Here is a 16,776-nt window from a genome sequence, read left to right as displayed (position 1 = left end):
GGCCGTTGGGTGGCCCTGGTCAGAACAAACCCCACTGGGTTCTGACTCACTCGTTACAAACACCGTCCCCAGTACCGGTACCGCCGGCTCGGGACCCCAAGCTCCCCCTGGCGTCATCCCGGGCGCGCCGTGACGTCACACCGTGCCCCGTATTGTTGACGTGACGTCACGTCCCGCGGGGCGCCCCCATTCCCATTCCCCCCTCAGGCCCCGCCCCCCGGAAGCGAGGTTACGCCTCCTGGCTGCTGATTGGTTCTCGTGCCTCAGTCCCGCCCCCTCCCGGCACTGCCCGCCCTGCCTTGCCCCGAGCCGCGTCGCCCGCTTGGCCCCGCCCCGCCCGCCGGCTCCTCCAATTACAGAACGGATGCGTGGAGTGACAGCGCTGCCGCCTAATGAGGGCGGCCGGGCTCCGCCCCGCGCGGGCGGCGGCGCTGGCTGTGTGAGGGGCCGGGGCCGCGTGTCCCCCGCCCCGCCGCGGCACCGCCGCGACCCCGCGCCGAGGGCTCCGGGCGCCTCCCGCCGCCGCCGGCCCCGCGCAGCCCCCTCGGAGCGGCCGCGGCCCCTCCCCGGGCAGGGCCTGCGGGCCGCGCCCCGCCGCCCCCACCCCTCCCCCGGCCGGCCGCTCCCTCCCTCCGCCGAGCCGGAGCGAGGAATGGGCGGTCCCGGCCCGTAGCCCCCGGCTGCGGCTGCTCCTCCTCCCGGTCGCGGCGTCTCGGCGGCCTCCGCCCGATGCTGGCGGAGCTCGGGGGCTCGGCGGCGGCGTTGTGAGCGCTCCGGCCGGGCCGCCGCCGCCATGTCCGGCGTGGTGCGCACCCTGAGCCGCTGCCTGCTGCCGGCCGAGGCCGCGGGCCGCGCCGGGGAGCAGCCGCGGAGGGACGGCAAGGAGCGGAGCCGCGATGCCGAGCGGGAGGCGCGGCGGCGGAGCCGGGAGATCGACGCGATGCTGGCCCGGGAGCGGCGCGCCGTGCGCCGCCTCGTCAAGATCCTGCTGCTGGGCGCCGGCGAGAGCGGCAAGTCCACCTTCCTCAAGCAGATGCGGATCATCCACGGCCGCGAGTTCGACCAGAAGGCGCTGCTGGAGTTCCGGGCCACCATCTACGAGAACATCCTCAAGGTGAGGGGCGGCCGAGGCGGGATGGTGGAGGCCGGCACAGCCCGCGGCGCCGGGAGCCGGGGCCGTGCCCGGAGCCGCCGTGGGGAAAGGCCGGGAGCCGGGGCCGTGCCCGGAGCCCCGTGGGGAAAGGCCGGAGCCGGAGCCGTGCCCGGAGCCGCCGTGGGGAAAGGCCGGAGCCGGGAGCCGGGGCCGGGGCGCGGCTGAGCCCGGGCCGGGGGCTCGGGGCAGGTGCTCGGGACGGCGGCCGCCTTTGTGCCGCGGGGCCCCGCACAGTGTGCGCTCCGGCGGTGCCCGGAGCCAGGCTTCCCTGAAAAGGGCTCAGAGGAAATTTCCCTGCAAAAGGGATTGAGAAAAGCTTTGTGGAAAGGCAGAGGAAAGAGGATATAGGTGTGGCCTGCCTTCTGGAAAAAACATTGTGAGAGCATCCTCGAGAAGTCGGAATTGGAGAAACTTCAAGAGTTGAAGAAATGAGGAGGAAATTTCTCTGCTTTTGCGAAGTGTCTCCCGTCTGTGCACCCCGAGATGGGACAAGCAAGGTCCTGGTCCAGATGTAATGGCTGCGAGTGGTTTTTACTCGGTGCATCTTTGGAAATGGGGCAGTGAAGGCCCGCGGAGTTGGGCGGTGTGGGGTGTTATCAAACCTGGAGCTGAAATGGAAATAACTTTGGTTTAGTGCCTTTGCAGGGAAGTTTTAGTTCAGCGTGTATGCAGGTTTTATAGTGCTGGCAGCTTGTTTCTCTATTGACTGAAGACTATAAAAACTGCTGGTAGAGCCTTTGGTTTACAGACCAGTATTTCCCTAACTAGGGAAAACCAACCTTGACAAGTCCTGTTCCTTTCAGGGATACAAGCGTGGATGCCCTGTGCAGATAGAAGTTATCACGTTTCAGAAAATACTGAAGATATATAGAAAGCTCACTCAGGAGAATTTCTCTCTTCAACTTCATAAACTTTCCCTAAAAGAAATGCTGCTTTCCTGCTTATATTTTTCTGTAGGACCTCTCCATTCTTTTGTGGGCATGGATTTGTGAGTCTCTGTGAGATTTCATAGGAAGTTAAAGGAAAGGGAACTGTGCAAATTAAAGATAACGAGTTACTTTTGAGTTTCCAGATTTGTGTTTAAATAGAAGCTTTATGTGCACTTAATAAGTGCACGCATACAATGACTCTTGTTTTTAAGACTGGCTGCTGTTCTATAAAGGGCTTTCACTTCTGTTAATGAACAGGAAAATTGTTGTCTAATTTTCTTTTCCTTTTTTTTTTGTCCATTTTCAGGCTGGAACCCATTAACTGCAAGAAAGTTGAAATTCAGAAGCTTCTTTCTGATAGTAGTTACATGAGCAAAGAGAGTTATCATTTTTAAACCTATATGCCTAGAAATAAGGAGTCTTATTTTAGCTCTTAATGCTTATTGTGGTCCTTTGGTGATTTATTTCTTTACTGCTACTAATTTCAAGTAGTAGCAGAAGCTTTTAGGGAAGCAGTTTGTGAAAATGGGAAAATCTGAGACTCCTTCCTCTTTGAGTTGTCTGAGCAGTTATGGTAAAATGATGTAATATTTCATGTATGCAGAAGGTGTAGAGCTTCCAGCCCTAGAACTTGGTGTTCTTTGGAAAGCAAAGTGTCTGTGTCTTGTAGAGGGGGAGGCAGATCACACACTTGAAACACTTGTTTGCTGGATGGCCCTGGGTAGATTCACAGAGCTCAAAGTAGAATCCTGGTCCTCAGGATAGCAGTCAGGTGTTCTGATAGTTAACAGCACTTCTTGGACTATTGAACAGTTGAATCTTTTAAACTCTTCTAATCCTCAGAATGAAGTTTGGAAGTAGCTTTAAAGTGGGTTAATACGGTTTGTCCTTTTGGCCTTGCAGGTGGTGATTTGGGAGTGTGAAGTTTTGGTTGGGGTTTCCTTTAGGTTCGTGTCAGACTCTTCCTTCCCTCGCCTCTCCAGATAACACAGGTGGCTCTTGCATACAAGAATACAATTTATACTCCCACCCAGAAGTTTTTGGAGGATGGCTTGGGAATAGTCACTGTGGGAAAAGTAGGCAGAAGGAGGAAAAGCAAACAAAGAGAAGTAGAAGAGTTTTCTGGTGGGAAGGCAAGTAGATGTTTTGTTTGCATTTTTGCTCATCAGAGAGAAACCTGATAACACCTTGATATTCTGCCACAATCATCAGGATGAAATCAAATAGCAACACAGAATAACTGCTTTCAAAACAGAGTGATTGTCAGTGCTTTTGTTTTAGGGTAATTGTATAATACTCTGTTCCATTAAACTTTGTTCTGTGGATAAACATCCAGTGTTTAAAGTAAACTTATTTAGCTTCTTTGACAATGTAAATTGTCAAGTGCACGTGATTGCTGCTCTTTCTATAACAGAATGTTTAGACTACAGGTTCTTTTTACTTTTTCAGGAAGTTCAGTGATCACCCACCAAGGCTCAATGAAGCCAAGATCACCATGTGTTTGACCGGCAGTAAAAGATCTCGGATGAGTTTTTAGTGCTATATGTGGACAATGTGAAGTGGAAATGATCCTATCAAATAGCATTTAAATCTGTGTGACATTGTCAAGTACAGCTGCAGCAACCTTAGCCCGTTTTTCCACACAGTCCTCGGCCTGGTCAGACAATGGTCCTGCTAAGCTTCTGCAGCACTGAGATCTGAGTTAGAAATGCAGTGTAAATCTCTGGGATTAAATGGTCAATTTTCATTTTCCAGCCATGACTAAACTTCTCTCTGAAGGAGGAGCATTCCTGCTCTCCTAACAGTGCTGGATATTTCTGAAGTGCTTATTGCAGGAGTGCTTAGGGAGCTGTACAGCTCATGGAGAGTGAAGAAACTGCTTCAGAGAACACGATGTGAAACCTCTTTCAAAATAACACTGCTATGTATGAATTGACATTAGTGTCAGCTTCCACTTTATTTTGAGTTTTCACCTTCTTGCTTTTCTGATATCTTCTTAATGCCGAGTTCTTTGCTTACCCTGTTCTCTCTGGTTCTAATCTCCCATTTTGGGGAAACCCTAGTCAGAAACAAAATGCTGAAGCAAAATAAACCTATGATACAGAATTTACTTTTTCCATTTAGTACAGGTGATGGTTCGGGGCCTTGCTAGCTTTTTCTGGCATTTGTGGGATGGTATTCAAATACAGGAGTTTTGCTTTGGTTTAAGGTAAATAGTCATCGGTTAACTCGGGTTTTGCTTGTTAATCGAGGCTAAGTTTCAAAGTAACTTTTTGGAACTTTTTGTTGATTGAAGTGAAAAGCAGTAGTGTTAATGTTCTGGTATGAGTACACAGGCTCCAGGGCTCCAGCACACCCACCTGGAGAAGGAAAGTGCCCAGGACAGGGCTGTCTGGCTGCTGAGGCCTGAATTTTAAGGTGACTTCTGGCAACGCAGAGAAACTTGGAAAATTTTCATGTACCTTAAGTTTTAAATCTAAGCAATGCGTGGTGGTAATACAGAGCATTTTGATGCTTTTCAACTGTAGCTACAGGAATCTTTTGATAGCTTCCATCCAAAACAGATGGGTTGGCCTTGCTACTCTATTTGCTTCCTTTGATAAAAGTTAAAGAGCTCAGACACTCAACGAGTCACAACTCTGATGTTCCTTGTCTAAATGTTTTTTTGTTTCAAGTATGTGAATATCATGCTGCTTAAAAAAACCCGGTTTAGTTGCATAAGAAAATAATTACAGCAATCTACAGCGAGCGCCAGAGTGGTACTTGCACCAGCTTGTTTGGGAGATTTCCATCTGAAGAGAGAAAAATTCAGCTTTTAAAAGCTTGAAGCATAATCTGTTGAGTTCTTTTGGTAATGTTACTTTTCCTGTTGAGAATGGAAAGAGAAGCTCAAGGTTTCAGTCCATCCATGGGTGTTTTCTTGTTGTTTGTGGCCTGAAGTATAATGATTGACTAAGGAATTGAAAAGCCTGGAATTGCAGAGGGAAGGACTACACAGGAAATTATGTGTAATTTCATTTGTGAGCTCTGAGTGGGGAAAAAACAAGGGAAGGTTCTGAACATGTAAAATCTTTGAGGAACAGTCCTTTGGGACTTTTGAGTGCAGCTGCAATACACGAGGGGATACCTGAGAGAATTTCTCCTTGATTGCAGGAATAAGAGTGGCAGTAAAGCAAAGTGAGTGGCTTATGCTGAAGGCAGCTTTAAGAACTTCAGACTTCTGCAATTAATACCAAACCTGGACTGTTGCTGGAACCCTGTGTACCTTGAATGTACCCAAATTGTATTTATGGTGGCTGAAGTAAGTTGGTTGTACCTCCTGTCATCAACAAACCAACCAAGAAAACTCTTCTGCAGCTTTCAAGTTTCAGCCAGGTACAGAGACAAACTCTGGGATGTGGAAACAGATTTGTTTGGGAGCCACCCTTGGAATTGACCGAGTTATACTCATTTGTAACGGAAGCATATTTCTTGCAGTGGCACACAGACTCGGGGGGATACATCAGGGAAACGCTGGTTACCCTTTAAATCGTCTGGACTCCACACTTCCCTGGGTTTACATGCAAATGAGTTTGGGAACCCATTAGGAGGTGATGATGGTCACGCTCCATCTGTTGCTTCAGAGCTGGGATCCAGCTGTTTGAGTAGCTGGCCTCAGGACAGCTGTCAATCTCCTTTCTGCTGGAACAGCTTCTTTTCAGAGGAATAACAAGGAGAGTATAGGAGCTGTGGTTAATTAGAATATCTTCCTTTTGATTTAATATGTAAGTGCTAAAGTTCTGTACTAGAACAGTTTTTTAATTTTGATTATCTTTGCTCTGAGCTCATTTTATTAAGAAAAATAATATTCATTAGTTTATGTAGAAAAGACAAAAAAAACCCCTTATGAGTCATGTTGGTCTTGCTGTTCCAGGTTCATTTCATCAATAGATCTCTTGCTAACTTCTAGTTGATGCATCTTCTATGTCTTAAGTGTAAATTCCATCAACTCTGGTGGTCCCTTTGCATTTGGGGTGTCTCTTGGTTGGGCTGGGAGACAGCAATCTCTCTTCATCATGGCAGATGCTGGAAGAGGAGAAATGGTCAGTAGTAAATGATAAATATTCATAGTTGTTCCAAAGTGGAGCTCACAATGCCCTTGTGATGTAGTCATTAGTATTGCAGAACATGACTTAGTCCCCGGAGACTGCAGGCACATACTTTGATGTCTTCCAGACAAAAGTTTAGTCACTGGAGTGACTAAATTTGGGAGCTTACATTATATTCACTTGGTTAACTATATATGTAGTTTGATAATTAGCTTGGAAACAGTATTGGCAAAAAAAAAAAATTAGAAAATTTCCCTGTTAAAAATGTTTACAGGAAAACTTTGGAGCAAGCTCTAGTTTACATTGTCTAAACAGTAAGTTCAATGCAAATTCCAACAAGGAAGAAGCTGAAAGGAATTGGAGGCTGCAGAGTTTCCAAATGAATTTCCACCACTTGGCTGAGATTTATCAGCCTAGTGATGGTCATGAGCTGGTCCCATCCTGGCACTGCAAACCCTGTCTGCTGAGTACTGAATCCACGAGGGCAGCAGGGCAGGGGTGTGTTTGGAGCTGCAGATGCTGCATCTCCTGTGTTGAAAGCGTGACCTGATATTGGTGGGATGGTGTCAGGCCAAGGAGAAATCCGCTAATACAAGTCTGAAAGCTTTAACTGGGAACTTTTTGTGAGGTCCTGCGCCGCTCGTCATCTCTGAGGTCATCATCTCCCTGCCCTGTGCTGAGTTACAAGTAAAGTTTGCAGTGAGTATTTTCCTTCTGCTGCATTTATCGTCATTTTGCTGGGTTCAGTCTGAGACAAGGACTCTTTTCAGAGTTTCCAGACAAGCAGACATCACTGCTGCTCCCAATCCAGAGACTCGGTGGCTAATCCAAATGTTTTTTAATATTTGTGTTCCTGTGGACTAGGTAAATGACACTTCCCCTTTGTTGCCATTTTTTATTTGTATGCTGGGCTGGAAGGTAGGTCATCTTTGCTGTTTACCCTGCTCTCACCTGGGTGGTACTGGAATCTGTGAGTGGTGAAAGGACATGCAGAACTGGGGAGCCTTTTCCTTGTCTAACTGGGCCAACTGGTGCCGTTCCCACCCCTACCCTTGTGTGTGTCTGGCCTCACAGCAAACTAAAACAGCCAGTGGAAATCACTTTTGATATGAATGGCCGGGTTTTTGGTGATGTTTGCTCGCTGGATTGTGGGCTCAGGCAAGTGACAAACCTATCAAACACAAGGCAAGATGCCCCTTGTTGTTTGACTGTTCTGTAATGTGAAACCTTATCCTGAGTGACATTGGGTTCTCTCCTGCTGCTTGGCTGTAATGCTTCAAGGACATAGATCAAAGAAAAACTCAGTTAATGCTTCTATGATAGTGTGCTGTAAAAATCTGATTGTCTTGCTATTGCTCTGTTTGTAGGTCACCTTCTCTGCTGTGTTCAGACAGCAATTTACATACATTGCATACGCTTATATTCGCTAACAATGGCAACTTTACTTTTAAAAACTGCAGCTGGACCTGTGTTCCTATGGCTGCATCACCCTGTACTGTTCCTTTGGCTCCAGGGAGTATCTCCAGGCAGAGGTGGGGGCAATCCTGTTGGCAGGAGCTCTGATTTAGATTGGGCTCTGTGAGATGAGATCCCCAGACTTTTGCCAGTTCCTTGTCAACAGCAGTGAGGAGAAACACGCAGTAGGAAACACGTTTGAATGTCCCTGTGCCTGCAGTGCTGCTGTCGCTTTGCAGCCCTGGGAGAAGACAGCAAACTGTTAACTGTGACCTGGAGCCCCCAGGGAGTGCTCTGCACTTCTCTCAGGACAATAAGGCCCCTAACTGATAGGTAGATACTGGAGATTTTAAACGTGTATCAATGGTAAAAGTGTGGAAAATAGCTGCTGTAGTATTTAATGTGAAACGGTTACTCTTTGTTTGTGATCTCATTCCCAGTAGTAATTTCCTAAAATTATTTTGAGAAAATGCACTGTAGGAGACTCTTCTATTTGTATACAAGCTCTGAGCAGGTTTGCATGTTCTCTCTAGCCTGGCACTGAATCAGATTTTTGATCATTTGACTGCTGCTGTATGCATGGAAGAACCTGGCCATGCCTATGAGCAAGTGCTCCCCAAACCTGTTGAGGCAATTTTATGTTTGGTGCTTAACTGAGGGGTGTTCACTTGGCCTCTGGGTTGGTCCATCTGGTGAAAGGTGTGAGGATAATGAATCCTTCAAGTACTGGAGCATATGAATAATTTAAAAAGTGAGTGTTGTGTTTTATGTAGCAGTGTAACTACAGATGTAAGATGTGCTTAAATCACACTGCTCTTTAAATACTGCAACACTTCTTGTCCTCTATTGCCAAACATCTCTGGCTTCAAGAGACATTAGCTCATGATAACCTTTCTAATGGTTCCCACAAATTCATTTAATTATTATTCAAAAATACAAGAGAATCTGGATTTTTTTTTTTTGAAAGCTAGGATGCTTTCAAAAGCAAAGGAGAAAAAAATGTGTTTGAGCCAGTCCTAGCAATGAGCATTTGTGTAAATGCTCATAAAACCTTCCTGCTGGTGAGCAGCAGCGTGCTCCAAACAGCTGTGCTGTGTCAGGCTGAGGAACTCGGCCTTTGTCTGTGACATGAGCAAACAACCCACAGCCAAACCCGGGTGGGAGCACAGGGCAATGTGATCCTTTGGTGTGCTCTTCCAGTTATTGGCAGCCTTTGGTTTCGGAAACTTCTGGAGCCAGGGTTTGCATCTGGAATGTAATCGAATAGTCCTCTCTGGGCTGTGCTTCCATCTATTCTTCTCCATGGCTCTTGGAGGCCATTTATGCTTTTGGCCAACATCCTGTGTAAATGCATTTGGCTGGCTGGGGCTGTGTAGGATTTGAGTTTGAGCTGTTTGATAACTCATGTTTGTCTGGCGTGGGGAAGGAGAAGAATAGACCTTGTCTATTCCCTTTCTGCAGGTGGTTTGTAATTCCTGTAGATTTCTCGTGTGTTATGCCTTAGTTGCCTTTTTTTCAAATCCATGGATTTCTAGTCTTAGTGTTTTCTTATGTATAAGGTACGGCACTTCATGAGGCAGATCTCATCAGTGTCTGATTCCATTCAGGTTTTGTGCATGCCAGGGATTTATGCAGTGACTTGAACATACTAAAACTTATTAGGGGAAGAAGGAAGAGAAAATCTCATATTTTTTCTTCCCTAGCTGGTGCTTCTATTATGGTGCTGGTTTTCTGTTTTCTAATGCCTGACACTGTCTTTATCTGTGAATTTTAATTCTTTCCATCTGTGCTTATTCTGGGTCCTGCTTTAACTGCAGTACAAAAGCTTTAAATCAGTTAAGCGTTCAGAAGTTTATTTCCCATCTTAAGTTGTTCTTTCATTTTTTTTCCACAGTCCAGATTTGAAAACAGAATGATAATTGATAGTGTTCGGCCTCATGAATGAAAGAGTGAATTGACATTTTCTATAGTAGCAGAAAATCAGAAGAACTGTCAGGAAGGGGGTAGGAAAAGTGTCTTGCTTGTATTTCCCGTAAGAGCAATCCTTTTCTGTGGTAACTTGCTCTGCAGATTAATGAGGCAAGGATTATCAAATGCTCAGTGAGGTTGCAAAATACAGTGTTACCGGTAAGTCTGAGATGCAAGAATAGCAGTACACAGGATCTAAATTTAGTGATTTCTCTGTTTCTCCTCATCTTTGACATCTGTTTGTAGCATTTATGGATTTGTATTGTGGAGATGGAGAAATACTAAGTTTAGATTCACTTTACTGGGGCTTCTGCTGAGTCACACTTCTAACTGCTAAGAGTTGGGAGAAAGAAACGTTGACTATTTTGCTCATTATGTGAAGCTTTTATTCCTGATGTGTTTTAGATACACATCTTGAAGCAGGTATGCTTTAAAAGTATTGAGAGGTGCTGTTTGTGTGGGTGTACATAGGACAGCCAGCCTCTATGCTGGTTTATTTTCTTCCTGCAGTGTGTGTGTGTCTGTCTGTCAGTGCTGATGCTGGTGTCCTGCTGCTGAATCACTTTGTCGTGGATCAAGCTCTCCATGTGCCTTGGTGGCAACATCTCTGCCCCTGGAACAGTCAGAGGAGGTGATGATGCCACAGGGCCCGTGGGTGACCTTGCAATAGTTAGTGCACTCCCACAGCTTTAGTTCCCTCTCCTGCCTCAGGGAGGGTCGGACCTGCCTTTCCAAGGAGCAGCAGCCAGCAGATAAGTGACTATTCTGGGACAGCAGCAGTCTCTGTGCCCTTGATTGAAACCGTTCTGTGGTTTTCTCCACACAAATAATGAAACTTTCCCTAACAACAAACAGTCCCTTGGGAGCCTCTGTGTCTCCAGCAGGAGCAGGGAAAGTCAAGGCAGCAGTGTGGGGAAATGCTCTTGGACTGAGCTCCCAGTGCTCTTTTATCCAAGCAGGAATTGTGCAGACCTGCAGCCGTTCCTTGGAGGTGCTCTGCAGTGGCTGTGAGGTGGAGCAGGGTTAAACCAGCCCCAGAGCTGAGTTTGAGTGAGGTGGAGCAGGGTTAAACCAGCTGAGCAGCCAGGGGAGATGCTGCAGGGCCCAGGCAGGAGAAAGGTCAGAGCTGTGTGGGCTGGGAGCTCTGTGCAGGGCCCAGGACAGCCAGGGGAGATGGTGATCACTGTCCCACACACAGTACTGGTTAACCATTTCATACACAACAGTTCTCACTGAGCAGAGACAAACCTGGCATGAAACACCTCGAAATAACCGTGTCCTGCTGGTCTCAGTCACCACAACCCTCTGGAAAAACCTCCCGAGTTGTTGACCGGGCGTAGCGGGGAGCTGACCCTGCCCTTCAGTTGCAGCCAAGATGGGGATGGTTTGAAAAGTGTCTGAAGCTGTGAGATGTCATGGAGGCATCTGCAGTTCAGAGACAGAGCCTTATAAGTGGGTTCTTCATGCTGCTGTTTGTTAGTGCCTTTCAAATAACCACTGGAAGACTTCTGTTAATAAAGGGGTAAACTCTGCAACTAGGAATGAGAGTTGGCTTTTGGTTTGTATGACAGAGTTACTAAATAGTTATGTCTGGAATTTAAAGCAGCACTTGGTAAATATATTTGATTTTAGTGTTTTCATGGTATTGTGGAGATACATTCCCTACTTTATGAGAAGTAACAATCAGTAGAGAGTCATAAATATTTACATTTTGGGGAAGCTGCTCTTCAGGAGCACTGTTGGATAGTGACAAACACGACACTTCTCTATGAGTTCCTGTTCTGTGACACTCCACTGAGTTGCTTTTCACTTTCCCTCTCTAATCCTGGTTGCTGTTGGGAAGTTACTGCTGTTACTGTGTGGTGCTGCTAAAGGACTGGAGAGCAGAAAGGTTCAAGTATTAATAAAACATACATGCAGTCTTGATAGCTTAAAGTATGCAAAAAACGAGATGAGTCCAGTAATGTGGAGGCTTATGTCGGTAGCTCTGGAAACAGGACTGCACTTTTGGAGATTTTTAAAATTTTATTTATTTTTATATCTCTAGAACTGGAGATCAACATAATGAGGAAAGTAATCTGGTATAACCCACAGATTTTACTTGTGAATTCGATGGTACTTGAGATGCTGAGTCACCATTAGCAGTTCTATCCTTTACTAAAATGAGGCTCACTACTGAGAAATAAATATTGGCCATTGGAAGTTATTTACTGCAGGTGAAGTTAGAGTCAAGACTGAAGTTTCAAATTTCTTTAACCTCATGTGTTTGGCTTGTTGCCATGAATATGAAAGTAGGTTTCCATAAAAATTGCAAAATGTGAAAAGAACCAGTGCAATTCAGTACTCCTGAATTGAATTGGAGACCTAGATTGCTTTGCTTCCAGATTTCTTTTCCAGTATTAGAGCAGCAAAACCTACGTGTCACACATTGCTTAGCAAATGTGTGGCAGGTTCAAAAACTCTGAGGGAAAACTGGATCTGCTTTCCTGAGCCTGGTGGTTTGGAATCTATGCAGTGTCTTCAGCCCTCTAATGCTCTTCTGATCTCCCTAATGTTGAGAAAGCTGGGATGTCCTTTTTGGCATCAGGAACCCAAATGCATAGAAGAAGATGGTTTCAGGCATGGTGTGACTTTTAAAAGTACAGCTGTGATGATCACACATTAGTTCCCAGACACTTTTCTTAATTCCCAGACACTTCCCATGCTCTCACTGATGTTTACTTTCATTATCTGTTGGTAGCACTGCTTGTTGCCATTAGCTGTTGCCACTAATACTTTCTCCACCTGGGGAAATATTTTGTGGCTAAGTTGCTTACAGAAGCAGGCTCTATCTTATTTCTGTTGGAGATGTTGCAATAAATGATGTTTATGATTCTCTCCTGAGTTCAGTCTCACCAAAACAGTGTCAAAAAAATAATCTCCGAGTACCTTCAAGTCCTTGTTCTTTTACACTTTAATCTTTTTATCGCTGACTTTCTTATCTGACTCATTCCTTAGGGCTGCAGGGTTCTGGTTGACGCACGGGACAAGCTGGGGATCCCTTGGCAGTACACGGAGAACGAGAAGCACGGGATGTTTCTGATGGCCTTTGAGAACAAAGCTGGGATGCCCATCGAGCCTGCCACCTTCCAGCTCTATGTCCCTGCCCTGGCTGCTCTCTGGAGGGATTCAGGAATCAAGGAAGCCTTCAGCCGTCGCAGCGAGTACCAGCTGGTGAGTACGGCCCTCTCCACGTGGGAGGAGGAAAGTGCTGCTGTATAAATCTCTGTCCAGCTGAAAGACAGCTTGCTACGTGCAGGATAGAGCCACCCTGTGAGCTGTTTGTAGGAGTGCTGTAAATCTGAGCACTTCAGCAGCAGAAACAAGTGGTAATTGGAGCCAAACTTGAAAAACTACATGGCAGTAAGAGGGAGTGGAAAAGTGCACATGACTGGATAAACTGGAAGAGCAAGAGGAACCAAAAAAGGCAGGAATTGGTTGAACTAAAAATATTTTAGCAGCTCAGTAGGTCTGTTCATAGTAGGTCACTGATGAAGGCACACTTAATTTGTAACTTTCCAGTCCTGCCAGCTTGCACTATATTGATACTGGCAAACTCTTCCTGCATGCAGCTCTTTTGAAGTGAATGCAACACCCATTCCTGCTGCTGCTCCCTGACTGTTTCTTTTCATCCTGACGTCTGCAAGTGAAACTTGGATAAGCAACTGAAAGATGACAGTGAGAGTAAAAATGTGCTCTCTTCCCTGCTTTCGTGCTGTTAGGTCTTCATGCTCTTGTGCCAGAATAGCTGCACTTCTGCTATGGGATGGATGTTTCTGACAGCTGTTCATAATCCACTCCTTTTTCTTCTGTGTACAAGATGGACAGGATTTTTTTATTCCTTCTCTTTTTCTTCCCTGTTCTGTGGGATGAGGTACTGATCCAGACAACCTGGTAGCACAACTGCTATGTTATCATTGTTTAATTAGAAGGTTAAAGGACAGAAACATGGCTTTGTATAGTTTCCTTTAGCTTCTTTGCACAAAGGAAGCCGATACAGCTGAAGGAGAACTAGAGGAATTGAATAGTGAAATTCTGATTGTTCCCTCATGCTGCTTCTCTGTGTGGGTTCTCTGGTGTCTGATGCTGTAGTTAAACTCATGCTGCAGCCCTGAGGTACTCATCTGTCTCCACTAATAAGAGGCCTGTTTGAGTCTTGTTGCATATCTTTGAAATCTGTCTCTGAAGTATCATGAGACTGCCAAATAGGTAAAGAATAAATGAAATGGCGAAGTGAATCTGTCACAGGATGATTGGATAAACCTCACTTCCTTAGGCTAAAAATGAAACAATTTCCACGTTACAGCACTGGGGGTGGGGGGAAGGATGTGCAGGGGGAGAGAGGATGGATTAATTGTTCTGTTATTCCTAGCATCTGTAGACACAGGCTTTGCTGTTCAAAGCACTGTTCAAATGGGGAATAAAAAGATGGTTTGTGGAAGGGGGAACTTGAATTTGCCATGAAACAACTGCTAAGAGGATCAGTATAGTAAGCAATAGTTGCATCAGCAGCCTGTTAAGAAAGTTTGTTTGTTTTTTTCCCTGGGAAATGCTGTGGTCGAGCATGGATTTTGTTTGTAGAGAGAGATTCAGATGGGGATCATGTGGGAGGCTCGTTCCTATTCTGGTTAGCAATAAAGGAGTATCAAACTGGGGGGAAAAAAGTCCCATGTGTTGAATAAATAGCGTTCCAAAAGTAGTAGGCCTACCTCTGCATTCCCTGGCTTAGAGGATTAAACAGGAAATACCAAAAAAATAAAAAAGACCCACAGAAACAAAGCAGAGAGGCATGCAAGCAATCATTGGATACGCTGTCATCTTCAACAACGTGCTACAACTGCACGGTGCATCCTTTTGGATGCCCTTGGTGTGACCTGTGTAATGTTACTGGGGCACCTGGAACTGCAGCCACGTGTGTCACAAAACCTCTAACTCCATCCCAGTCCTGCCCCTGTGCCACTGACAACACGAAAATCTGGGTGCTGTTATTTTATTGTGCAGGCTGCATCACCGGGGAATTAGAAAGTGCCTCACTTGTCACTAAAAAACAAAGCACTTGGCTGCATAGAAGTTTTTTTAATATAGTACATTGGTCTATGTAGAAGGATGCAAATGCTGCTTCTGGATTAAACAAATTATTAACACCTTAATACTTTGAACAAGTTTCCATATCTTGCTTCTAAAAGTCTGACTCCCTGAGTATATGGGAATAAACAACTGTACAGTTCCTTAAAAAAAATTAACACTGCATAACATTTTAAAGAAAGAGGTGGTTTAAGGAGATGCCTAATCTGTAATTGCATATGATATGTATAAACCCATACCTTCATTTATTTTAAACCCTTGCTGGATATAGACTTGTGTAAATAAATAGAAGCCAGATATAGTGGGCTCTGAGAAAATAAATCTTTTCTGAACTGATTTTAACTCAGGCTAAAGAAAACCTCTGCATCAGCACTCTTTTTCTTCCCTAGAATAAGCGAGCTATTAAATGGAATATGCTTGGTTTAAACAGAATTTATTATCTTTAAAATAGTTCTTAAATCATCACCAAAATTTTTGCAGCTTTACATTACTGTGATCTTTCTGAATGTGCCTTGACTCTGTTTCAAAAAACAACCCCACTCAGCACTGGCATTTTCTTCACCTTCATCTTGCTGTCAACTTTTTTTAATCTTAGTTGTTATTTTGGCTTCAAACTTGTAGGATTATCTGTCTGCTCTTGAAGGCTCTGTTTCTCCAGGAAGTTGTGTGGCTCTTAAGAAGTAAAACACGTTGGTTGGTAGAACTGAAAACTGCAGTGTGCAGGTGCCTTCCTCTGGTCTGCAGTGCCCAGCTCAGTGGCTGACTCAGCAGTGACAAACTTGTTGAAAGGAAAGGGCTCTGACCATAACCCTGTGCAATCTCAAAGCTGCTTCTCTGGCACCGCAGAAGCTGCCTCTGGGCATTGGAGTGTTTTCTGCTTCATCCTCAGTGCCTACAAGTGCTGGTTGTAAATCCCTGTCTGGGTCTTTGAGCGTTTCAGAAGTGAGTGGGTGGATTCTACAATAGCAGGCTGCTTTTTTTTTTTTTTTTTTTTTGCTTTTGTCTTCCCAGCCTTTCTTAAAGCAGACGAACCAATTTTGCTTTCTCTTCACAAACATGAGCCTCTCGCTCTTCCCCTGCCCCAGCCAGTCCCCACCGACCCAAGTTCCTCTGTTCCTTGTATGGGAGCCAAGTAGTTTGGGGACAAAAGCTTCATTGTATGTTTGCTTCCATTGTCACGATTGTCCTCGTTTTTTAACTACTGGAATAGGAATTCCTTTGTAATCAGAATGGGATTCTTCTCCCTTCTCCCCTGCCCTCATTATCCCCCACCCCATTTTCTGTCTCTGTGGTAGGAGGGAATGCATGTGTCACCAGGCTCCAAGTGTCCTGGGACCTTTGTTCCTCGGAGGCTGCCCCTGGTGGTTTGGGCAAGGGGCTGCAAATCCCCCAGTGCCAGCAGAGGGAGACAAATCCCACTGGGAATGGATCCTGGAGAAAGGGCAGTTGGGATTTCCAGCAGGATTTAGGTGCAGGGGTGGGAGCTCCTTCAGTTTAGGCCCAATGACAGGTGCTTGGGTGTACTTGGGAGTTTGGGTATCTGCAGGCTCTTCTTTGCCCATAAATGACATCTTTTATGCTACAAACCATGGAGACCAAGGCCAAGATAGGAATTGCTTTGGTCATGTGGTTTCTGTTTTGTGGTTTGGGGTTTTTTTTTGTTTTTTTTCCATCCCCTCAGGTCTCTACTGTGAGAATGTGAGAAGTCATTCACTTCTTCTTGAAAGTGTCCAGAACCAAACCTCTGACACAAGGCTAGATACTCTTGACTTCTTGCAGCTTGGCATGCTTGATGTCATTGTGGGTAAAGATTGGACAAATAGGGCTTGTCAGGGGGAAAAAAAATCACATTTTTGTCACGGGCAGAACAGATGGATAGTGATGTGTAGATCTGCCAAGGCCATCATGTGGCTTTATCAGTTCTTAGAGCAAAATTGACATTGTTGATATCGAGAATATGTTCATGATCCATCGCCAGAATATCAATTGATGTTGTTGTTATTGATGTATTAATATTATTATTGATGTTCCCTGCACTGTTAAAAGACTTTCTGGTGTT

The 16,776-nt window shown here is 45.5% G+C and overlaps 1 protein-coding gene across 1 annotated transcript in view; it reads left to right on the top strand.

Moving 5' to 3' along the window:
* Positions 1–648: 648 nt before the first annotated feature.
* GNA12 (G protein subunit alpha 12) overlaps positions 649–16,776 on the top strand; it is a 41,095-nt gene continuing 24,967 nt past the window's right edge. Inside the window, exons 1-2 of the mRNA XM_066329763.1 lie at positions 649–1,114; positions 12,591–12,806. Of these exons, the coding sequence (XP_066185860.1) occupies positions 794–1,114; positions 12,591–12,806 (537 nt within the window). The 5' untranslated portion in view covers positions 649–793. The remainder of the gene's footprint in view (positions 1,115–12,590; positions 12,807–16,776) is intronic.

The sequence above is a fragment of the Sylvia atricapilla genome, chromosome 15, assembly GCF_009819655.1.
Source record: "Sylvia atricapilla isolate bSylAtr1 chromosome 15, bSylAtr1.pri, whole genome shotgun sequence".
Classification (NCBI taxonomy): domain Eukaryota; kingdom Metazoa; phylum Chordata; class Aves; order Passeriformes; family Sylviidae; genus Sylvia; species Sylvia atricapilla.
The sequence above is the reverse complement of the archived record's forward strand: the minus strand, read 5'-3'. Positions and strand labels throughout refer to the sequence as shown.